This window comes from Ostrea edulis, chromosome 6 (genome assembly GCF_947568905.1).
Source record: "Ostrea edulis chromosome 6, xbOstEdul1.1, whole genome shotgun sequence".
Classification (NCBI taxonomy): Eukaryota; Metazoa; Mollusca; class Bivalvia; order Ostreida; family Ostreidae; genus Ostrea; species Ostrea edulis.
Window position 1 is genome coordinate 18,720,097 of NC_079169.1, and position 25,946 is coordinate 18,746,042.

A 25,946-nucleotide genomic window follows, 5' to 3' on the forward strand; every position below is an offset into this window, starting at 1 on the left:
TTTGTATCATTTTATTTACATGTGTACCCGGTGTTAAAGGGAATGGTGCATGTTTTCTTAAAATTATCTTTCAATTTTGATGTTAAAAATTATACATGTAAATATAACTCATTTAAAGTTGACATTTTTTTTACGCTTTTGATACAAGGATAAGAGTAATGTTTTAGCCTTAACTCTGGGTCATGTAAACAAGACCCGAGCCTTGTTTGTGTTTACAAACAAACCAGTGAATTTTAAAGCATCCTAATTTTCCACCGACGTAAATTTAACTTTTAACGGCACATTTTACCTAAAGGCTACTTGAAATGTGATATATATTATAAACTTATATCATTAACAATAAAGTTTCAAAGCTTAACAATAACATGCCTCAATTTTGGTTTACACAACAAATAAACTCTCTATAACAAAGTGCTGTCATAATGTATAAACTTCATTTTTTTCATTAAACCTTTTAAACACATTATACAATATATTTTGATCATTAAAAGTGAATAACAAAATTTGGGGGGAAATCGTGAGTCAGTCCCTTTGAAGTGAATCTTTGACCCATCCTAACTGAATTTGGGATGGTGTGTGAACTTATGGTTTTAGAATTCATCACGTGACATTCCCACCACTCTGGTCTGTCGTAATACAATCTGTTGCAGTTAATCAGCATATCACTCTATTATTATGGAAAGCAAAATAGTAAAATGGTATACACATTTCTATACGTGGACCGTACAGGAACGATAATCCCGATACACTGCAAAATCACGAAGCCTTTTATCAAAATGTACTGCATCTGCTAGTTATAGAACCTTTCTACAAATTTTTTTTTTAAATAAAAAGGAGAAAGAAACGATAGAAAGAGCACGGCATTTTGAAACGACAGAATTTCCTCTGTAACAATACCTGTACATGTATGCCATGTGAGATCTTGTGTTGATTGTTCTGTATCATCGTATCTTGGACAAACGGGCCATCTGGCCTTCGTTACAATCAGCGTATTAATCTTCTGGTCAATTCTCCTTATGTATCCCAGGTATTTGAGTCTGATTATCATCTGACTGGTGTGATATATGTATGACCCCCCGGGTCAGTTTCGTTGACGCACGGTCTGGATGGACAAAATAGGACTCAGTTTGAAAATTAAAGGAATAGTCGAAATGCACGGAATTTATGTCAAACGATTGGATTTTAGAAATCATATCTTATGGTTTTGTTTTGGAGCATTTATCGTATCAGGTAACAATTTTTCACAAAGAGAATTCAATTGGTCCATGTTGTAATATTTCTTGACAATAAAATGTTATAGTAAACTTTAGATATTTTATAACCTATTCAGTACAAAATTGGAGCCATCAATATAACATAATGCTGGAGTGATCAAGCCTATAGTCTATATAATTATGCGTACTATAGTCTACATTATTATACGTACTATAGTCTACATTATTATGCGTACTATAGTCTACATTATTATGCGTACTATAGTTTACATTATTATGCGTACTATAGTTTACATTATTATGCGTACTATAGTTTACATTATTATACGTACTATAGTCTACATTATTATGCGTGCTATAGTCTACATTATTATGCGTACTATAGTCTACATTATTATGCGTACTATAGTCTACATTATTATGCGTACTATAGTTTACATTATTATACGTACTATAGTCTACATTATTATACGTACTATTGTATACATTATTATGCGTACTATAGTCTACATTATTATGCGTACTATAGTCTACATTATTATGCACTATAGTCTACATTATTATGCGTACTATAGTCTACATTATTATGCGTACTATAGTCTACATTATTATGCGTACTATAGTTTACATTATTATGCGTACTATAGTCTACATTATTATGCGTACTATAGTTTACATTATTATGCGTACTATAGTCTACATTATTATGCGTATTGAATTCACAGTGTATGGAAGCTGCGGCCAAAATTTTTCTGGAGACGTCGGGGCTTTTGCCATTACCACTTCTCAAAATCGGAATTCTCCTGACTCTTGCATCGTCAGAATTAACGTTACGGAGGGAAAACTTGCTATCCTCAGATTTAAAACTCTCATCATAAACTGTTCAACGGATTTCATAGAGGTAAGAGAGCACACCCACTGAGAACAAGTTCTCCTAACAAACAAGCCTACAACAAAACATAACAAGGTTTATATGCAAATTCTCCGGTAAAATGCAGTTCTCGCATTATTCTAGATTTTAATATTCTTCATATAAGCGATAAAATGATTTTATATACACAATACTGCATATAAAAAACCTACTACATGCGAGTCCTGCATTTTAGAGGAAGAGTACGTACTAACCTCCCCTTGTTAAATGCCCAGAGGGCGGGATTATCAAACCTTTAGTCTGCTTTCTAATTTCTATGAAATATGTACGCACAAATTGTAAAATACTAATTATCGTAAATAAATATTCCTTAAACTAAATGACAATATGAAATGATAATATTGGCTTGAAGGAATGGGAAGAACAATTCACATAGGAAATCCCAGAAAATGTTACCAAATACGCTATATTTCCTGAACAGAGATGCGATAATAATGCACACTATATTCCTGATCAGAACGGGGATTGTTAACATTGCACGCTATATTTTTCTGAACAGATTAAAGAAGTGATAATAATGCACGCTATATTACCGGAACAGTTATTTGATAATAATGCACGCTATATTTTCTGGATAGATATTTGATAATAATACACGCTATATTTCATGAACAGATATTTGATAATAATGCACGCTATATTTTCTGAACAGATAAAAGATGTGATAATAATACACGCTGTATTTCCTGGATGCACGCTATATTACCTGAACAAATATGTGATAATAACACACGTTATTTTACCCGAACAGATATGTGATAATAATACACGCTATATTTCCTGAACAAATATGTAATAATAATGCACCTTATTTTACCTGAACAGATATGTGATAATACACGCTATATTTCCTGAACAGATATGTGATAATACACGCTATATTTCCTGAACAGATATGTGATAATGCACGCTATATTTCCTGAACAGATATGTTATAATGCACGCTATATTTCCTGAACAGATGTGTGATAATGCACGCTATATTTCCTGAACAGATATGTGATAATGCACGCTATATTTCCTGAACTTGTTATACACTTTCATTATCTTTCCTATATCAAGCTAATACGATTTAGAACCAACATTTTAACTGTTAAACCAATTCTCACACTCATGTCTATTGACCAGTGAACAGTTTACGAACTGTTGACCGGGCAATAGTCTGCCTTCTTTCCATTGGCTACGCAAGTCACGTGATTATTGGTCTGCTGCTTTGCTTATGCAATGGCGAGTTTCGGTGATTTAACTGATGATGAAATACAGAATTGATTAGATGAAACGCTAAGCAGGAATACGAAAAATGTAATGATTGATTAGTAATTTGGATATTGGGTATGTTTTCTTTTAAACTAGTGGATACGTTGAAAAAAATACGCAATTACACTGTTTTGTTGAAAGTTGTTGTCAACAAACCATGTGCATCTCGTAAAAACAACCTTTAAAAAATGAAGATATATAACAAAACAGTTATAGACTGTGTCCTCGGACAACAGCTGTTTTGTTCGACCCTCGAACGGATCTGTTGCCCTCAGCCTACGACTTCGGGCAACAGATCCGTCCTCGGGTCAAACAAAACAGCTGTTGTCCTCGAACCCAGTCAATAACTGTATACTATATTTCCTAAACAGATCAGAGATGGACGCAGTGAAGAGTCGGAGTTGATACGGCGGTATTGTGAAACTTCCGCTTTCACAGTGGCAGCCACGCAAAATTTCATGTTCATCAGATTCATTAACAGCCAGAGCTTGAGAGATCTCGTTGTTTCAGCGGAATATTTTGTTTTTGGTAAGCATTGCAATACTGTACATCGAATATCTACACCGTTAATACTTTCAGAAAACTAGTATTCCTAGATTGAAGGTGGTCTATGACTATATTATAAGAATGTGTAATGTTTCTAACCAAACAGTTTCTGCAATGAAATAAATTTATAGAAAACAAGTACAAAGATGATTATATGCTCTGGTTGATAGATCATGCAGACGCCAAACTGAATGCTTCGTCTGGATCGTTCGCGTCTCCTCGATATCAAGGACCGGCATCATTGCTATATGCTAACAACTTTCGCACGACAATTTCAATATCTGTCCCCGGTGACTTTGGCATCATCTTTAAGTTTACAGAATTTGACATGGAGCCACGTCACAATGGGAAGTGTCTAGATTACTTGGAGGTAAGAAATTGGGAGTTTGTTGGGTTTTTTTAATTAAAAAAAACAACGATGGTTACAGTACACATTATATAAATCTTACCATCTAAACTCGCATATATATAATGATTGTCTTAAAATGTAGGGTGCAAATGAGCGCTCATCGATAGTGTTAAAAGAACTTGGTAAATATCATTATTTTATGCGAGCGTGCAGGACTCATCAATCAATACATGACAAATTATAAAGACATACATCTTTTGACTATGGATTACTCCATTCACTTGATCAAGATATAGTGCTCACGGCTGGTGTATCCGTCAAAAGGGGAAACTTACTCCAAGGCACCTGATACCACCTCTGGTGTTTCCATGGGTCCGTGTTTGCCCTGTTCTCAGTTTTGTGTTCTTTTTAGGATTATTACATTAAGCTTGTTCATTATATTCACCTTTTTATGTGGACTGCTGTATTTTCAGATACAACAGGCAGATGGAAGATCGTTTGGCCAATTTTGTGGTTCTTCTCTTCCATATGACATAGTGTCCACATTCAGTACCATGTACTTTCACTTTGTAACGAACACCAACATTGCGTTCTTTGGATTTTCTTTCACGTGGGAAGGTATGGCAGTTAAATTTTACCGGTGTTTATGTAAAACAAACGTTATTTCTTCCAGGAAAGTTCAACAAAACCCTATTATTCTATTGAATACTCTGTAAACCTATCAACAAATCTTCACTCATTGATTCATTAAACACAATGTGTTTGCTACAGCGCTACATAGGATTACAATATCTGATTCCTTAAACAATGAAATCGCCATAGATTGATTGATTGCATATTGTTTAACGTACCTCTCGGTAATCTTTCACTCATATGAAGATTTCATCATTGCCGGACTGCAAAAGTTTGGCCAATGCTCGGTGCTTCCAGCCTTTCCGCAGGGAGGGATCTTTAACGTGTCATACCTGCTGTGACACGGGATCTCGATTTTTGCGGTCTCATCCGAAGGACCGCCCCATTTAGTCGCCTCTTATGACAAGCTAGTGGTACCGAAGATCTATTCTAACCCGGATCCCTACGGGACCCATAGATGTAAAAATGATCAGCATTGGTTTCCGATACTATATGCTATGGTTGACTAAGTAGTTTTCTTTTCAGTTTGTGGAGGCGTCATAGATCAGGCAGCAGGGACGATGAACCTCCCCATTTTCAACGGCTACTACAAAAATAACATGGACTGTAGGTATGTGTTCCGACAACCGGAAGGGAAACGTGTAGCAGTCACCTTCACTAAATTCAACTTACAACAGAAGACGTCAGATGGGAAGTGTATGGACTACGTACAGGTGAGAGTCTATGTACAGGTGAGATACTACGTACAGGTGAGAGTCTACGTACAGGTGAGAGACTACGTACAGGTGAGAGTCTATGTACAGGTGAGAGACTACGTACAGGTGAGAGACTACGTATAGGTGAGAGTCTACGTACAGGTGAGAGACTACGTACAGGTGAGAGTCTACGTACAGGTGAGAGTCTACGTACAGGTGAGAGACTACGTACAGGTGAGAGACTACGTACAGGTGAGAGTCTACGTACAGGTGAGAGACTACGTACAGGTGAGAGTCTATGTACAGGTGAGAGACTACGTACAGGTGAGAGTCTACGTACAGGTGAGAGTCTACGTACAGGTGAGAGACTACGTACAGGTGAGAGTCTATGTACAGGTGAGAGACTACGTACAGGTGAGAGTCTACGTACAGGTGAGAGTCTATGTACAGGTGAGAGTATATGTGCATGTGAGAGTCTACGTACAGGTGAGATTCTATGTACAGGTGAGAGTCTACGTACAGGTGAGAGTCTATGTACAGGTGAGAGTCTACATACAGGGGAGAGTTTACGTACAGGTGAGAGTCTACGACAAAAGCTGACAGAGCATGTAAGCACTAGTGGGGGGAAGTACCGAAATGAAAATACTAGTGGGGAAAGTACTGAACTGTTATAGCATCAAAGCACTATTGGGGAAAACATTGATATGTGACATGTAAGCACAAGTAAGGGGGAGCATTGAACTGCCATTGCATGCAGGTGATATTTGGGGAAAATACTGATATGTTACACGTATAACATGTAAGTAGTAGTGGGGCTCTCCCATTGAGCTGTCGTAGAATATAAGTAACCACTCTTGACCAAACTATGATGAAGTTAAACTGTGTACCCGAGTGATTACTCATGCATAGAATATCATCCTGGAATATTCATAATGCTCTCTAGAAAGAAACACTTCCTCCTCAGTAAAGGTTTGACTGAAAGAGAGACCATCTACTTCAGTGGGTATCGGAAAAGCAGGTCTTTTATCACGTGAGTGATACGGTATCTAGGACCATATAAAGAGATAAATAAATAGAGATATAATTATATGAATTCATCTGAGGTGAATATCTTCCTTCTATGTGCTCCCATTCGATAATGTCCGATACCGTACATGTATACTGGCTATATTATACTTGTGCACTAATCATCACGATATTTCAACTTTACTTACAATGAGGTTGAACCTTTTTAAAAACTCCAATGTTATACAAGTACTGACATTTTATTCACATGAATGTGCACATCGATTTTATATTTTCTTTTCTCTCACATTTGTAAAGCGCTTTACAGAACTAATGTTGATAGGGCGCTATATACATCTCTTAATTACAATTCACAAAATTATCCTTATAATGAACCGACGTAATTTTTCTGATCTCATTTTTGTAAAGGCGGTAATCATTCATTTATACATAAATGAACATTTCCTCCCCTGAAAGGGCCCCGTAATGTGTTAAATTCGTCACATAGAGCTTTTTCGAAACTTGCTTGAATCAAGATCCAAAAACATGTTTTTTCCTCTCACTACGGATTATTTCTGTATATAGTATCGGTAAATCCGGTGTTCTGTTTATTGAGACTTACATGTACCTCTCACTACAGAATATTTCTGTATAATGTACCGGTAAATCCAGTGTTCTGTTTATTGAGACTTACGTGTAATATTCACTACGGAATATTTCTGTATAATATATCAGTAAATCCGGTGTTCTCTTTTTTGAGACTTACGTGTACCTCTCACTACGGAATATTTCTGTATAGAGTATCGGTAAATCCGGTGTTCTGTTTATTGAGACTTACATGTACCTCTCACTACAGAATATTTCTGTATAGAGTATCGGTAAATCCGGTGTTCTGTTTACTTAGACTTGCGTGTATCTCTCACTACGGAATATTTCTGTATAAAGTATCGGTAAATCCGGTGTTCTGTTTATTGAGACTTACATGTACCGGTACCTCTCACTACAGAATATTTCTGTATAGAGTATCGGTAAATCCGGTGTTCTGTTTACTTAGACTTACGTGTATCTCTCACTACGGAATATTTCTGTATAGAGTATCGGTAAATCCGGTGTTCTGTTTACTTAGACTTACGTGTATCTCTCACTACGGAATATTTCTGTATAATGTACCGGTAAATCCGGTGTTCTGTATATTGAGACTTACGTGTACCTCTCACTACGGAATATTTCTGTATAATGTACCGGTAAATCCGGTGTTCTGTTTATTGAGACTTACATGTACCTCTCACTACAGAATATTTCTGTATAGAGTATCGGTAAATCCGGTGTTCTGTTTATTGAGACTTACATACACCTCTCACTATGGAATATTTTCAGATAACCGACACGGGCTTGGGATCCACCATCCCTATAGCGGAACACTGTGGAATTATTACCTCCCCTTTCACAGTGACGTCACAGTCCAATGAGCTCACCATTCGCTTCTATTCTGACACATATACCCAGGGTTATGGATTTACGGTTTCCTATCTTCAAGTGGAACGTATGTGCATTCCGATTTCAACTTTTAAATCTAATATCATTTGCTAATGTCTATATCATCTGTCGACAAATGGTAGTAATGTCTATATCATCTGTCGACAAATGGTAGTAATGTCTGTATCATCTGTCGACAAATGGTAGTAATGTCTATATCATCTGTCGACAAATGGTAGTAATGTCTATATCACCTGTCGACAAATGGTAGTAATGTCTGTATCATCTGTAGACAAATGGTAGTAATGTCTGTATCATCTGTCGACAAATGGTAGTAATGTCTATATCATCTGTCGACAAATGGTAGTAATGTCTATATCATCTGTCGACAAATGGTAGTAATGTCTATATCATCTGTCGACAAATGGTAGTAATGTCTATATCATCTGTCGACAAATGGTAGTAATGTCTATATCATCTGTCGACAAATGGTAGTAATGTCTGTATCATCTGTCGACAAATGGTAGTAATGTCTATATCATCTGTCGACAAATGGTAGTAATGTCTATATCATCTGTCGACAAATGGTAGTAATGTCTATATCATCTGTCGACAAATGGTAGTAATGACTATATCATCTGTCGACAAATGGTAGTAATGTCTATATCATCTGTCGACAAATGGTAGTAATGTCTGTATCATCTGTCGACAAATGGTAGTAATGTCTATATCATCTGTCGACAAATGGTAGTAATGTCTATATCATCTGTCGACAAATGGTAGTAATGACTATATCATCTGTCGACAAATGGTAGTAATGTCTATATCATCTGTCGACAAATGGTAGTAATGTCTGTATCATCTGTCGACAAATGGTAGGGTAAAATTGATGAAACTGCATCCATAGGGTGTACTTGATACATTCACTTGACCTGACCTTGTTGGATATTGAAAAAAGAAATGCAAACATGTATGTGTATTAGCACTAGGTTTTATACAATTTACTGGTTTATATTATATCTCATGTTACATTTACCAAAAGTCTGTATTGTAAAATCGGAAATTAGGTTTTCATAAATGCTCCTGGGTTTTTTTCAGCATGTGGAGGCAAATACGAACTACTAGAGGGCCGATTTTTCCCGCCTACCTACAGCAACCTGTACTCCGCCAATGAGCATTGTCATTTTCACGTAAAGACATTTGTCGGAAGTAGAATTATGGTGGCATTCAGCAAATTTAAGTTGGAAACAAAGTGGGCAGCAAGTTGTGTTGACTATGTAGAGGTAATAAGTTCCTCTTTTACACAATGGGAGTGTTACGTTCTTCTTGATTTGCCATTTTAATACCCTTACCAGTACATATTTCAACACCCTTTTAAAGCTATCGTTCAAAGTTAACTTGTAAACTACGATAAGAATACATATAAGAGGGTGACCGACATATCTTTCTTCTCCATGAATGTTAGAATCCCAAATATAATACTTTCGAGTATGGTCATGAGTTTTTGCACATGCACCAAGAAGGTCACGTGTATATCGATACGTAGGTTAAATCAGTATTTTCCAATTTTTCAATCAAAGTAAAAAAAAAAAAAAAAACTAATCAAGATATCCCAATAAAATGATATTCGTATTTAAAATTATCATTTTGTAACAATTAAAAAAAAACAACTTTCAATATGTCTATCATATGAAAACTTAGTATTTTGGAGGAAATTGGCGTACAACTTATCAGTATAGCTCCGATACTTGACGTAAACTATACTAGTATTGTTAATTTTTTATGCAGTATTGATAAATTGTTGTAGGGGCGTGTGCATGATATGTTTTTATAAACAAAACTTTGGATATATCGTATTTCTGCTCGTTATTATATCACCAATGGAGTCATTTCCTCTGGCCTAGCTTGTACTGCCACGCCCAGTATCGAAGTTTCCATGGTAAGCGGTGTTTAATACGTTTCAAAATATTGCAATTTATATGTAATATACGTAGATGATTTTCAAAATATTTTCATATATGCATTTCATTTCAAGCCAATTTTTTGTCGGCAAGTGTATTTTCTTGGATTTGAAAAACTAGTGCAAGTTTGACCTGCGTTTCGATATGTAATGATTAACGGTCGGGCTCGGAAAAGTCGGGCTCGGGATGTAGCTAGCTATTACGTAAACCGGGCTTTATTGCTGTGCATTACGAAAGTGCCCGAGGGTAGTTCGAGTGCGCATTAGTATATAACGCGGTGAAGAGCGATATTTCGCCATTTCACTGTCGGAGCTCAAAGGATTTAAGATCGCAGCAGAAGCAGTAAGGCGAGAATAATTCAACCCTGGTTACTTTTAGTATACGGTGGCTAGTATACTGGTTTTAGGGTGTTATACAGGGAATTAAAACTGATTGTTATATTTCGATGTAATTGTAGTTAAGTTCTGTCAGGGTATAAGACAGATCTGGAGATACATTGTACATCTTAGACCCGTACTTGTATAGGATACATACCTGTCCCGAGGATACATACCTGCCCGGTCACAAACCATATGCCTAATTAGATTTGTGTAAGTTCTTATATTAGGGATAGATAATCCTAAGACTTATCTGTATATATTGACTTGTTCTTATTCACATCATAATTTTTCGTAATTATTTCTAATTGCCATTTATCTATATATACAATCATTTATCTATCATTGTCTTGATCTATCCAAATTTACGGACCCAAACACGTTACAGATATATACACACTCGGCCAGTTTGACTTGACATGTGTTTCGATATGCATGTATACACACTCGGCCAGTTTGACTTGTGTTTCGATACACACTCGGCCAGTTTGACTTGCGTTTCGATATATACACACTCGGCCAGTTTGACTTCTGTTTCGATATATACAAACTCGGCCAGATTGACTTGCGTTTCGATATATACACGCTCGGCCTTCTCGTTACGTGTCTAAGAACATACATGTAAGTTGTTATAACGGGAGTTTTATGAATTATGGAAAAGAGAAATATGACAACCATCGTCTCGCTTGTATACCGTTAGTAGTGAATGAATTTTAACGATAGCTTTAAACTGCTGATTTCTCATCTTCGTTCAGATTTTGGATCTGAATCAGCTCTTTGGACGAATAAGGCATGTCCTAATTCGCTCCGCTTTTATCATTGATTGGAAAGCCTAAAAAAAAAAAAAAAAAAAAAAAAAAAACCATGTTGTCTGTGTTGTAAATACGTTTGTAGATTAGTGTAGTTGAAGTGCTAGATGTATTTTTATGTATTTTTTATTATTATTCTTTGCTGATATTGGCCACATTATGTAATTCTTTTCGTTTGTCCTGAAGAAGGGACGGTTCGTCCCGAAAACTTGACAATCTCGTTGTTCGTGTCGTTGGTCATTTTAGTGCTTTGTATAAATTTTTGTATTTGACCTTGTATCCATGTTGTGGATCCGACACTCTGAGGTATCGGGTGTTGTTTGAACTTTAGTGCTTATATATATATATATATATATGTGTGTGTGTGTGTGTGTGTGTGTGTGTGTGTGTGTGTGTGTGTGTAAGACTCTAAAGTGCGATGGTCGCTCCAAAGTGCGATGGTCACGCCAAAGTGCGATGGTCTGCGCCAAAGTGCGATGGTTTGTTAACGTTACGGACGCCAAAGTGCGATGGCCACGCCAAAGTCCGATGATGCGGAGTTCAGTGACGTTATGTCATTGTGACATGATTCTTAACGTCTTTCAAAATATAAACCGAAGAAATGCAAGACGGACGACAGCAAAAGCAAGGTATACACCGTTGAGGATAGTGAGCGGCAAAGTACATTGTTGTCGAACTATCTACTTCGCCCAAATTCTTTAATTCATGATCATTTATGACTTGTGATGTACACATAATTGAATCTTGGGGATATGCTATAATGCAAAACATTCTATACGATTTCGCGTTGGAAAAGTTTGTGTTTTTGAAATAACACGACGAATTAAGTTCTTATTTTTTATACATGGATTTTGATATTTTAGTGAAACAACCCAGGGTTGGTACAGTCTGTACCACAACACTGTGTCGTTTACAAACCAATGGATTTCGGCGTGTCACATCATCGCACTTTGGCGTGTCAGACCATCGCACTTTAGCGCATGAGTGTGGACCATCGCACTTTGGCGTGTCACACCATCGGAGTTTGGCGCAGACCATCGGGGTTTTGCGTGACCATCGCACTTTAGAGTCCTACATATATATACCCATACCTAAATCAGTGTATACATTATATACATGTACTATTTTCTTTTTCCAGATTGTGGATCCGTTTGCATTCAAACATCAGACATTGCCAAACGGGTCTCCTCACGATCACATCCTTGAGAACAGTCACCGTCACTACTGCGGGGTCACTAAACCGCCGAACACCTTGTACTCCGGAAACGAGTTATTCATCAAGTTCGAATCAGATGGTTCCCTGGAAAATGAGGGCTTTGTGTTAGAATGGGCAGCATGTGGGGGAAAGATCTCCGATCATTACGGTGAAATAAAGTCACCAGAACTTTATCTTTCGCACGCGCTGGATCTGACGTGTGTATATACTATAGAACCACGAGACGTCTCGTCGTTTTTCGTGCAGTACAGTACGGAATTTATCCAATCAAACACGGGGTCATGTGAAAATATTCTACAGGTAAATGACGTACATAATCTATCTGATAGGTAACCCAAGCCGGGTATTTGTACATGTAAGTAGTAGAATTCAATGATTTTTGAGAACTGTCTCTCATAGGTTGATGACATCGGTCCTAAGAACACGACACTACTCAATCTGCCGTGTTCTAACGACGGAACAGGACTTCTGCAGACAGGGGCTAAGAAATTGCAACTAACCTTTAACCAAGCACTCGGAAGGCCTCGAAGTTTTAAGTATAGTTTGAAATGGACAGGTAAGCATACCCAGCGCAGGTGTACAGGGTAATTGCTAATCAGTTGTATAATAAACATATTATAAACGATTCTATATATCAGTATCGGTTCAAAATTAGTTCATAATTTGATTTACCTATAAACGTGAACTACCTTTGTCATTTAAAGCTTGCGGCAGTCGAGTTACCACACCCACTGGAAACATTAGATCACCATTTTGGCCTGGTTATTATCCAATCAAGCGGTCATGTTCCTACATCATAGACAGCGTAACCGGAAGCAACATCGTGCTAGATTTTCTGAACTTGAAACTATCGCAAACGGGAAGCTGTGAAGACTACATCCAGGTAAGTATCCAAGCAACAACAGCATCTGTAATTAAAGACTTTACACAATGTAGCAATGAACATGTTATATCAATCAATTATGATAATTCAACCAAAATTTTAAAATAAGATTATTTACTAAAAATTAACCTTGATTTTGCTTTTCTAATTGGGTGAAATTGAAAAGACTACTATTGGGCACACTGATGTATTGAAACATACAAACCGTTATCAGGAAGTAAACGCCAAGACATACAAACCGTTATCAGGAAGTAAACGGCAAGACATACAAACCATTCTCAGGAAGTAAACGCCAAAACATACAAACCGTTCTCAGGAAGTAAACGCCAAAACACAAACCGTTCTCAGGAAGTAAACGCCAAACATACAAACCGTTATCAGGAAGTAAACGCCAAAACATACAAACTGTTATCAGGAAGTAAACACCAAACATACAAACCATTATCAGGAAGTAAACGCCAAAACATACAAACCGTTATGAGGAAGTAAACGCCAAACATACAAACTGTTATCAGGAAGTAAACGCCAAAACATACAAACCGTTATCAGGAAATAAACGCCAAAACATACAAAGCGTTCTCAGGAAGTAAACGCCAAAACATACAAACCGTTTTCAGGAAGTAAACACCAAAACATACAAACTGTTATCAGGAAGTAAACGCCAAACATACAAACCGTTATCAGGAAGTAAACGCCAAAACATACAAGCAAAAAACAGAAATCGATTTATATCTCAATTACGGGACGGGCTATTCAATATTTTCTTCAACAGCAATAAAATATCTTTACTATGTGTCAGATTCATAATGGCGTGGACGAAAACTCTCCTTTGTTACGAGTGGTCACCGGAAGTGCAATACCGGAAACAACGATCTCCACAACTAGTAGAATGTTCGTAAAGTTTGTGGCACAATGTGATGTTAGCTCCGAGGGATTCCAAGCCAAATGGAGTGGTTTGTTCTATTTTGATTTGTCTGTAATACCAATATCCTTGTCTTTCGATATCAGATAGAATTACATAAGTTATTAAATACAACTTGTTTTATTTGTAGTATGTGGGGTAACATTAAGTGAGGAGTCAGGAGAACTCCTGTCTCCTAGTTACCCCCAGAACTACATCCGGGACATAGCCTGCAGCTACACCATAACACAATACCCAGGAAAGATAACCTCACTTACCTTCGAAGATTTCGATGTTGGATCGAAAGTTGATAGCTTGTGTGTCGACGATTATGTGGAGGTAGTTATCACAGAAAGTTTTTGTTTGCTAACCAGTGTGTGTAACTCTGTACAGTGTGTGTAATTCTGTACAGTGTGTGTAATTCTGTACAGTGTGTGTAACTCTGTACAGTGTGTGTAATTCTGTACAGTGTGTGTAATTCTGTACAGTGTGTGTAATTCTGTACTGTTGTATTTAGAATTCGTCACTCAGTAGTTTGTATCGTCGTATTTATTTTGTCGGAAACATTTACTAGAATTTCTGAATTCAAATTTCTGTCGTGTAGCATTCATCCTTAATGTTACAATATTCGAAAATGAAGACAAAATGTATGGAGATTATGACATAACCCGCTGTTTCACTTCATAATCTTTGAAATGTCTATCCTCTAATCATCATTATTCTAATTAAGTAAATCTGAAACGTGATTCATGACACTACATGTATTGATTGATTGAATATTGTTTAACGTCCCTCCCGAGAATCTTTCACCTATATGGAGACGTCGCCATTACCGGTGAAGGGCTTCAAATTTAGGCCTATGCTCGGCGCTTACTGCCTTTGAGCAGAGAGGGGTCTTTATCGTGACAGTGTCTCATCCGAAGGACCGCCCCATTTAGTCGCATCTTACGACAAGCAAGGGGGTACTGAGGACCTATTCTAACCCGGATCCCCGGGGGTGGGGTACTGAGGACCTATTCTAACCCGGATTCCCGGGGGTGGGGTACTGAGGACCTATTCTAACCCGGATTCCCGGGGGTGGGGTACTGAGGACCTATTCTAACCCGGGTCCCCGTGGGATGGCACTACATTAATGCGATATCTCCGTGGACGGTAACTGTCACGTAACATGCTCTAAATGACGAGTATTAGGCAGTGTCTTTTTTTATCAAAACAAATTCTATCTGAGCAGTTAAACTATTTCATTAGTAATTTATTTACTTAAAACTAAATCTCTCCTTGTTTACCTGAGTGAACACTTTATTCGTCACTTCTTCTTTATTTGTGATAAGATAACACCCTGCAGTACCTACAACGTTTACTTTCTCGGAGGAATATAGTGGGTAAAATGTCATGCTTGTGATTTTATTTGTAAGTGACAGAAAAAGTAGGGATAATTGATAGTTACCCGGGTAATTCTGAAGTAATGCCGTTGTAATCTTGTATGTTGGGGATGACCTTACAATGAATTGTATCTGCTTTTGTCAATACACGTCGTTCAGACATACATTTACTTGTAAATTCTGAAGTAATATCTGTATCACGTTTCCCCATCTCATTCGCTGAAATGATCTTTAGACTTGATATGATTCATGCATTTTTTTATTTTATTTTTTGCAGATTCGGGATGGGTTTTTTCAACAATCTACTTTAATTGGAAAGTTCTGCGGAAACTTACAAAGATTCACCATTAACTCCACCAGTAATACTATTAACATCATTTTGGTATCCAGTAGCAACACAAACATTCGATACAGAGGGTTCAAGGCCAAATACAAATCAAACGTTAAAGGTACATGTACTAATATTTTATATGTAACTTTCAATATCAAATATCTCCCATTGTATGTGTATTCTTGTTGTATGATAGCTTTGTAATTTCCCCGGTACATATGATAAGGACGTTCATAAGCTTATAAACGGCTGTGAAATCCAGAAACAGAACTAATAGTTTACAGTATAATTATAATTCTAATTTTAGGATGAAAATTGAACTTGTGTTATTAGACCCGTAAAATTTGAATTTAACAGAAATTAATCTGGCTGTACATCTGACATATAACCCTAACCATGAAAAGTAACAATGATAGCAGTAAATGGAACTAACTACGAGTACTGTCTTGTTCAACAGATACTATGCTTGACTCTACCACCACAGCGACATCCAACTTTACCATTATCTACAGAGGACTGACGGCGGATCAAGAAAACTTACTTGGTATGGGTGTAAATCGCTTGTGTATGAACATAACAAAATAGGTTATGATTGACTATTAAAGAGGTTCGCACCTGACATTTGGAGTAATGTCAATTTTTTGGGAAGTGTATTTTGGATTTCTACCTTAAAGGAGAATTAGGAAATTAAAAAAGAAAAACTGGGGTCGCAACGTTTGTTATCGAGCAATAATGTTCTAAACATGACCTTTTTGCACTTAAAATTTATTCAATTAAACTTGATTTTTCTGTTAGTGTCAACACAACACAAGCAACACAAATTAATCATTACATAAAATAGATATATAATCATGTCCTCGAACACTACAGATGAAAAAAGAAATTAATACTAGTAAAGGAAATAAATAATGATCTTTTTGCACTTGATAAACGAAAACTTAATAATATCAAAATTGAGAGTTTAAAAAGACATATTAGGAGTAATGTCAATTTCTAAAATTTTACATAATTTTCAAGGTCTGATCTTACAATTCAAAATGCAACTTAAAAAGTAGGGGTTGGAGATCATTTTTTTTTAATTATTGGCGAAAATACTGATTTTTTATACAAAATTTCGAGTAAATTAATTAAAACTTTCTTAAGAATCGGTGTTCTGTTTGGAAAAATATATCAACCAAGTTGATAAATTACAACATTTGAACTAGTTTCAAGTCTCAACTACCTGTATCATAAATTATAAAACTGAAATACACCTATAGGGGTTTGAAAATAGACGATACATTGGAGAAACAGAAACTGTAATATCATGCAGAATTAGAACTTTTTGATTAGTGAATCCTTCCGCCACAAAATATAGTCCCTGTCAAACCCTTTCAAAATTTGAATTGACACAAAAAAATTAACTGGATAGGGTTCAGCAATAGATGTGTAATATATTTACACCAATGGGATTAATATTGAACCGGTGAATACTTAGTTGTAGCATCCTGCACAGTTGTACTCAAAAGCTCAGGAGCTAACTTCCTTAAAAGCAAACTCATTACGTTAGGTCAAAAGGTGAAAGCACACTGAAACTCCGATTTTTTTTTCTTTAAAAGGGAAACATCTGCATAAAACCAAGGAAATGATTGCCATTTTCTTTTGAATGTTTGGCATGTGCTTCTCACAAATTTCCAAGGCCTTCATATACAATATGCATGTTATAAAAGTATCTCGCATCTTTATGGAATCCCATTGCGTCATGTACAACGGCGATGACACGGTGCTGCAGTTTACCATTGCGTCATCGTGTCATAGCCCCTTTAGTATGTGTATTTACACATGTGTGAACAGGCAATTGTGAAAGGAGCTGTGGCTAAAACACGCAAAGTAGTCGGAAACATTTGTCATGTTCTTTGTATTTTTTAAATATTACATCGTTATATAATTTTAAAATATATTCAGAATTTCCAAAATATTAGAGATTGCATGGTATGAAACACGTAAAATATATCTTCATTATCAGCTAGGCTGCCTAAAAGCACTGAAAAAATTGTATCTCTATTTGTCACCGAATACAAATGTTTATATCTATAATTGTCACCAAATACAAATGTTTATATATCGATACAAAATACATGTACATAAGAGGACGATGCTACAGCTGTAGGGATAGGATTTCATACACTTTTAATGTCTTCAGGGACCGCTTCACATACAATAAGCATGTTAAATATCCCAGTTTCAATACCTTCACAAACTGTACAATATGCGTATTATAACACATCTCCCATTTTCAATACCTTCACATACAATATGAATATTATAATGTATACCACAGTTTCAATGGCTTCACATACAATAAGCATGTTTTAAAGTTTCCCAGTTTCAATACCTTTGCATACAATGCATGTTATGAAATAGCCCAGCTTCAATACCTTCACATAGGATATGCCATAAAGTTTCCCAGTTTTCAATACCTTCACACACAATATGCATATTATAAAGTTTCCCAGTTTCAATACCTTCACACACAATATGCATATTATAAAGTTTCCCAGTGTCAATACCTTCACACGCAATATACATGTCATTATGAAGGCCTCTCAGTTGATAGAGCGCTCACGTCGTTAAGAAGTGAAAGTCTCCGACCTGTTGGACGCTAATGAGGTTCCGCTGGCACAATAAAGAACCTCCCTTTGCTAAAAGGCCCAGAGCGCCTATAATAGTTTAAAATTGTTGACATTTCACCTGAAGCTGGTGAGGTGTCTATGTGATAGATTCTTCAAAGCACGTTAATCTCAAAATAACAACAACAAAAACCTTTGCTGAAAATGCCATAAACCGCGAGAGACCTAGACTGAACTTAAAAGCATTTCAATGAATGATTTACAATGTAAGTTTCAAGAATGAATTAATTTTCTTATGCAACGTCATCGTTTTAACAGAACACTACATGTATATACATTTAATGCTTGTTTGAATGCATGTTTTCATTTCACAAATATCCATTATAAATACTGATTCATTTATGTACCATCAAGAATCATGTAATTTAATTCCTTCTTTCTTTGCGACATAAAGCAAATGGAATTTAAGAAAAAGCACTTAACTGCCAAAGGTAAAAAAAAAAAACGTTTGGGAATAGTGAAACTTCATCTATTAGGAACACATAGTAAGAATTATACTGTCATCTTCTTTGAATGACACACACCGGAAGTTACATGTGTACATAGATGTATATGCTTTTCATCTAAATAGAGTGGACTGTTTTAAAAAAAAACTTTAAAGTAATTTTAGAGGCCAAATCATAGCAATTATCAGAGCCCTTTACGGGATACAGATTTTAGATATTACCTGACAATTAGCAGAGTCCTTAACGGGATACAGCTTTTAGATAGTACCTGACAATTAGCAGAGTCCTTTACGGGATACAGATTTTAGATATTACCTGACAATTATCAGAGTCCTTTACGGGTTACAGACTTTCTTTTAGATATTACCTGACAATTATCAGAGTCCTTTACGGGTTACAGACTTTCTTTTAGATATTACCTGACAATTATCAGAGTCCTTTACGGGATACAGATTTTCTTTTAGATATTACCTGACAATTTGACACTGTCTTCCTGGATCTACCTTTGTATTGTAGATATGGATATAGCGCTTATCTCTACATTATCTATCATCATAGTTATTCTCGTCGTCGTTATCATTGTCCTCGTTGTGCTGAACAGAAGAAAAAAGTAAGATGATATCTAATAGTTCACTAGAATAATAGTTCTTATGTTTTCTATTGGCTAAACTCACTACATCTACAGTCGGGCCAACTTAATCAATTGCTGTTTAAGCTACTTATGTAAGATGCTATTATAAAAAATAATATTATCGCTGTAAATCACATGTTTTCAGTCTATTGAAAATGCATTTCAGGCCATCTTTGATCGTTCAGGAGCAGAAAGTGGTAGTTTCGAACACCCCACGTAATGACAGCGTGTTAAATTACCATGACAACACACAGCTCTTGGACGTCTACAATAAGGTGGGCACACCGAGCCATCAAAACAAAGACCCGGATGTCAAAGCTGAAATCAACCTCACCTTACAGCAGCAGCTCAGAGAACAACAAAGGCGAAGGAGTACCGGAAGTCATTTGACAAGTGACAAGTATGCACAGCCGCAAAAGAAATCTTTGCCGGAGAAGATTGAAGAGTCGACTGAATTCAGGAGTACCTCGGTGGAGAGTTACAAGCAAACAGCTGATAACTATGCTCAAATGACAGAAACATTCAAAAATGATCATATTGATTTGGATAACTATGCGAAAGTTGATCAGCGCACTAAAGCCCCTGTTCTAAATTTGTCTACAAGCAAGAAAGGCTATACTAATGATACTTATGACGACGTGGAAAGTGCTAGAGCAAAACCATCTTCTGACATGATGTATTTGTAATTTGAAAGTCTACAAAGATTTGAGGGGGGGGGGGTGACAAAGTTGGGTAATATGAAAACATTCTGAGTGTTTTGTGACCTGATTAAAATCAGGGTAGACTGGGGCAGTTCATATACCCGGACTAGTGACGTGGTCAACAGTACCCGGCATATTTGCTTGTTTTATTGAAGATTGGAAACGGTACTCAATACATGCAACAAAATTTCACACACGTCTAGACATACGCACACAGTTTAATGACAGCAATTAGTGACAGAGTGAATACAGCAGGAGGTTATGGGTATCGTACTCGTGCCCTTTCCAAAATCTCTCCAAATCTATGAAGGCAAATCTAATTTTATGTGGAAACTCGGCGATATCATAACCTAGGAACAAAATAAACATGTAGTGATTTTAAGTCCATTGAAATTATCCATTACAGAAATACATGTGGAACTGCTCAGTTTTCTATTCTGGTAATGAAGTAAACATTTAATGTACTTGTAAATATACTTATCTTCTCCTGTAATGTGTGAATTTGTTCTTTTTTCAGTATTTTCGGATACATTCCATAGAAATAAGCAGTACGTTTAATTTCGGTGTTACTCTTGACATATATGATATTGTTGTCATGTACTTATGCTGTTTTAACACGTGTAGTGGACACAGACGTAGCTTATCCAACACGGTATTGTATGTAATTATGCTGTTTTAACACGTGTAGCGGACACAGACGTAGCTTATCCAACACGGTATTGTATGTAATTATGCTGTTTTAACACGTGTAGCGGACACAGACGTAGCTTATCCATCACGGTATTGTATGTAATTATGCTGTTTTAACACGTGTAGCGGACACAGACGTTGCTTATCCAACACGGTATTGTATGTAATTATGCTGTTTTAACACGTGTAGCGGACACAGACGTAGCTTATCCAACACGGTATTGTATGTAATTATGCTGTTTTAACACGTGTAGCGGACACAGACGTAGCTTATCCAACACGGTATTGTATGTAATTATGCTGTTTTAACACGTGTAGCGGACACAGACGTAGAGTATCCAACACGGTATTGTATGTAATTATGCTGTTTTAACACGGGTAGCGGACACAGACATAGAGAATCCAGCACGGTATTGTTTTACATGTATTTCCTGATCAATGGAATTGAGTAAACACGAAACAGTATATCTTAATGAAATATATATAATCTGTAAATATAGATCAGTTACAATTTATACGGACACAAAATGTGAATTAAAGATCTTTATCAATGTACGATAGATTGATTGTGTATTGTTTAACGTCCCGCTCTAGAATTTTTCACTCATATGGAGAAGTCACCATTGCCAGTGAAGGGCTGCAAAATTTTGACTTACGATCTTTAAGAAGAAGGGATCTTTATCGTGTCACTCCTGCTGTGACACGGGGCCTTGGTTTTTGCGATCTCATCCGAAGGAACGCCCCATTTAGTCGCCTCTTTCAACAAGGGGTACTGATGACGAAATATTCTAACCCGGATCGACCACGGGACATTAGTGATGTGTAAATCTTTTAACACTGTCTATGCCATACATACAATGTATATTCACCAAATAAAATCACACATGTAGCTTTGTTTTAACACTGTCTATGCCACACATACAATGTATATTCACCAAATAAAATCACACATGTAGCTTTGTTTTAACACGGTCTATGCCACACATACAATGTATATTCACCAAATAAAACCACACATGTAGCTTTGTTTTAACACGGTCTATGCCACACATACAATGTATATTCACCAAATAAAATCACACATGTAGCTTTGTTTTAACACGGTTTATGCCACACATACAATGTATATTCACCAAATAAAATCACACATGTAGCTTTGTTTTAAAACGGTCTATGCCACACATACAATGTATATTCACCAAATAAAATCACACATGTAGCTTTGACTGTAATGAATATGTTAAATGTAGGACTATTATTTACGTTTAACTTTAAATAGTTACCGTTTCATTGTTTTTATTCATCGATATTTCTAACATTTCAACTGTATATCAAAACCTTATATTGTTATCAAAAGAAACAAGTCAAATTAATAAATATAAGGAAAACATTTTTCCGGTTAGATATCTTACTTATAAAAAATAATATAAGTATTAAATGATATCTGCTCGTTGCTATACATCCATAATAAGAACGATTTCGACATCCCGTCATTAAAGATAAATTAAAAAGCGAATACCTAAGTGTTTCTTTTATTTTTTCCTCCTTGTGGGGTAGCACAGTATTGCTTTTCTGATTCCTAAGAGACTCGGTTTCATACACGCACCAAAAGTTTCTGCTTCAGATTTTCCGAAATTGTAAAATTAAATGGGGTCAAACTGGGTCTTACATATTCTATCTTGTTTTCAAATACATTAATGTGTGTCCATGTACATATACAGAAGGCTTCTGTATTTATACATGTTCAAATGTATTTTAAGCTAAATATATGTTACGTGATATACAATCATGAAGTTAATTCTTATTCAAAAATGCCGTAATTTTCCAATTGTATATCTTTTGTACATTTTCTAACACCAAGTAAGCTGACCAATGGCGATTAAGTAATCCATTCTGAACATACGAGTAGCCTGCTATCCACTGTGCAGTGGATACATGTAGTAAAGACAGTCGTTTCTCACTTCCGGGACCCGAGTTTGATCTGAATGATTGGTTGTTTGTGAGAGGGTGTTGTGGTGGTCCACTCGGACATCAGCTTTCCTCCGGATACCGCCTACATCAATGACCCCTAATCCCTTTGCTCCAATACTCGAGCTGACAACAGACATGTATCAATATTAGTTGTAGTAATGGCTTTAAAATGAATGAAGGTAAATTTTCATATAAGATTAACTTTTAATTTGAAATTAACCATTCTATTACAACGTGTTAACTAAAGTCGTGGTACTGGGACACGTGACGTACAATTCAAATGGTGAAATGAAACATACGCTGATATACATATAGTATAATTGAATTTTCATCGTCTCCCTTTCGAAAAGTCCGCTCATGATAATCAAGGGCGACCACTTCGCAATCGGGGGGGGGGGGGGGGGGGGGGTGCTACTTTTGGCTGAGATTCGGTTCGACTGGATATATGGATTGACGCCTCCACCGTAACTAGAGAAGTCCTTCATAATTCATCTCTGGAAAATTCCGCTGCGGCCGATTCTAGCAATTAATGTGCACTTCGGTGACACCGCCCTTCGCTTTGACAGATAAAGGGTTTGACTATCAAATCGTTGTATGTCGATGTTTGATTTGATCTCTCAAAAGAAATAAGTTTTGATATCTGTTGAATAAATGAAATATGCCTGTTTGTTTCTTCAATCCGTGATTTTAGTCTTGAATCAGACTTATGGAAATTTTCAGAACGAAGCGCCCAGAACGAGGCAACATCATATACGCTTAGGTCTACAACCAATCGCACATTCTCGGACCTTTCCGGCAAGCCGAGAAATTACAATCATCATTTAATGAAGATTTATAATTATATCACCTATATACATTTCATTCAACGAAGGACGCTCCCCCCCCCCCCCCCCCCCCCCCCCCCCCCCCCCCCCCGAGACCAACGACCTGACACATCGATACATTTCTAAATACGATAATCATTTATATTTTCGATGTCCTTATCTTTTTTGTGATTTTAGAAGTCACTGTTACGACTTTTTGTAATAATTTATTCACAGTTATACACAGTCATATGAATAATATGGCGTCGGTGGCCTAGTGGTTAGGCCGTCAGACTACGAGCGAAAGGTCGTGGGTTCAAGTCCTGGCCGCGGCAGGGCCGACGTTGTGTCCTTGGGAAAGGCGCTTTACATGAATTTCCTCACTCCACCCAAGTGTAAAAGGAGTACCTGGCTATAGACAGTGAAAGATATTGTTAAAATGTTAGTGCTCTAGCGCTTGTAACGGCAGCTTGCACTGTACGCTTCCTTGGAGGCTGAGAAAGTTCTAGATTGATATAAGATCTGCCGGGGTAATAATGCATTGTAAAGCGCTTTGAGAAGCATACGCTGGAAAAAGTGCTATGTAAAACCAATCATTATTATTATTATCCATATTATAACGACAGACACAAAATAATTTTATTTTGGTTGAACATGTTTTGTGACGACATAGATCTTGAAAGTAAGTAATAAGTTGCAAACGGTCCAATATGTCAGATATCTAATGGTTCGGGACTGTTCTGGGAAGTTTGCACCTTATAACTTTAAAGTCAAAATATATTGCAGAAATTAGATTGCACAATACATGACCAAGAAATCAGGCCGCTGTTTACAGTACAGCAGTTTTTCGGTTTGTCATTCATGTAGTGCATTAACTTTTCGATTATTGCGTTTGACGAGAGGAAACGACGTGAATTCATAATTTTGCCCTTAAATTGTCGCACTGGACAAAAACTATCATTATATAACCACATTCGCAATACTGGGTTTCAAATTATTGTTCTTAAATTCATTTGAATTAAAGATACCGTTCATTCATTTCATGTGCGCGACAATTCAAACATGCATTTAAAAAGTCCTTTCTGTATGCAGTATTATTTAATTGTGATTTCCTGAGCTTGCGCTGGGTTTCATCTAGTATATCATGATTATTTTTTTTTTTTTTTTAAAATAGTGATTATTGAGAATAAGAAAAAAGAAAGACATTTTAATTAAAACTCATAGCAATATATCATATCATAACTTAAACACAACAGTACTGATTATTGATAATTCCTTGAATGCAGAACCATAAATAATAAGTATTTAAATGTAAATGACAATGTACTGAGATCAAGCTATGAAAAAAATATAATAGTGATAGAGAGTTAGTTTACCATTTGAAGCGAAAGGCAATATCACCAAAATGCACAAAAATTGCTAGAACCGGTGGAAACTAAGCAAATGTAAATTTCCAGACATTAATTATTAAGGACTGCTCTGAGATTCGGTGAAATTGCCAATCCAAATATCCATGAGAGCCTAATATCGGGGGAAGATTAGGAGGGGAGGGGGGTTAGGAGGGGAGGGGTTAAAAATTCTCGACCCTGCGCTGCGTCAAACATAAGACGTATGATATACGTGAAGGTTGCTCCTTCGCCAAGCACCTGGCAGTAAAAGTGAAACTCACGGGTCTTTCGGACATGAAGAAAACACTGAGGTCCCGTGCGTAAAGCAGAAGAAAACCTCCCTGATACGGTCCTGGGCGTACAGCAGGGGAAAAAAACCCTTCCTGATACGGTCCTGGTCGTCATGCATAGCACTGGGCAAACTTTGGAGTTTTATCCAAAGCAGTTGATAAATCTACACGACAAAAAAATCCAACGAGTGTAAAAATCAAGACTTTTTGGAAAGAATTTTACCGAACCCCATTTGAATCGGGTTCGGAAGACCGAAAAAGTTTGTTTACAAAGCCTACTTTCACTATCGATATCACCCATATGGTCAAAGTCCCACACGGAATAAGCTGTTCGGGAGAAAATGGACGGTAGTTTAGTAATTGGGGTACTAACGCGACTGAGGAGACTTTT

At 36.7% G+C, this 25,946-nt stretch overlaps 2 protein-coding genes across 5 annotated transcripts in view; both read left to right on the plus strand.

Moving 5' to 3' along the window:
- Window positions 1-1,151: 1,151 nt before the first annotated feature.
- On the plus strand, window positions 1,152-20,971 carry LOC125647034 (cubilin-like). Its single transcript, XM_048873730.2, has 17 exons — window positions 1,152-1,230; window positions 1,940-2,115; window positions 3,774-3,930; window positions 4,119-4,318; window positions 4,771-4,915; window positions 5,456-5,643; window positions 8,008-8,173; window positions 9,205-9,389; window positions 12,392-12,769; window positions 12,869-13,025; window positions 13,174-13,352; window positions 14,152-14,305; window positions 14,405-14,592; window positions 15,913-16,084; window positions 16,424-16,510; window positions 19,598-19,691; window positions 19,879-20,971. Exons 1-17 carry the CDS (start codon window positions 1,152-1,154, stop codon window positions 20,396-20,398), a joined length of 3,225 nt encoding a protein of 1,074 aa, XP_048729687.2. The 3' UTR covers window positions 20,399-20,971.
- Window positions 20,972-25,822: 4,851 nt separating this feature from the next.
- LOC125645945 (alkylglycerol monooxygenase-like) overlaps window positions 25,823-25,946 on the plus strand; it is a 33,385-nt gene continuing 33,261 nt past the window's right edge. For 2 of the 4 annotated variants that reach the window (XM_048871965.2, XM_048871963.2), the window contains exon 1: window positions 25,825-25,946. This exon is cut by the window's right edge and continues 67 nt beyond it. In XM_048871965.2, coding sequence (XP_048727922.1) covers window positions 25,897-25,946 — 50 coding nt within the window. In that variant the 5' untranslated portion in view covers window positions 25,825-25,896. The other 2 variants (XM_056141760.1, XM_048871966.2) reach the window with 2 other exon arrangements.

Bases quoted from the DNA above. Each gene is read 5' to 3' on its own strand.
- LOC125647034 (XM_048873730.2), top strand. From the start codon at position 1,152: ATGCACGGAATTTATGTCAAACGATTGGATTTTAGAAATCATATCTTA. The intron at 16,511-19,597 runs GTATGGGTGTAA...TTTGTATTGTAG, and splicing joins GGATCAAGAAAACTTACTTG to ATATGGATATAGCGCTTATC. The intron at 19,692-19,878 runs GTAAGATGATAT...AATGCATTTCAG, and splicing joins GTGCTGAACAGAAGAAAAAA to GCCATCTTTGATCGTTCAGG.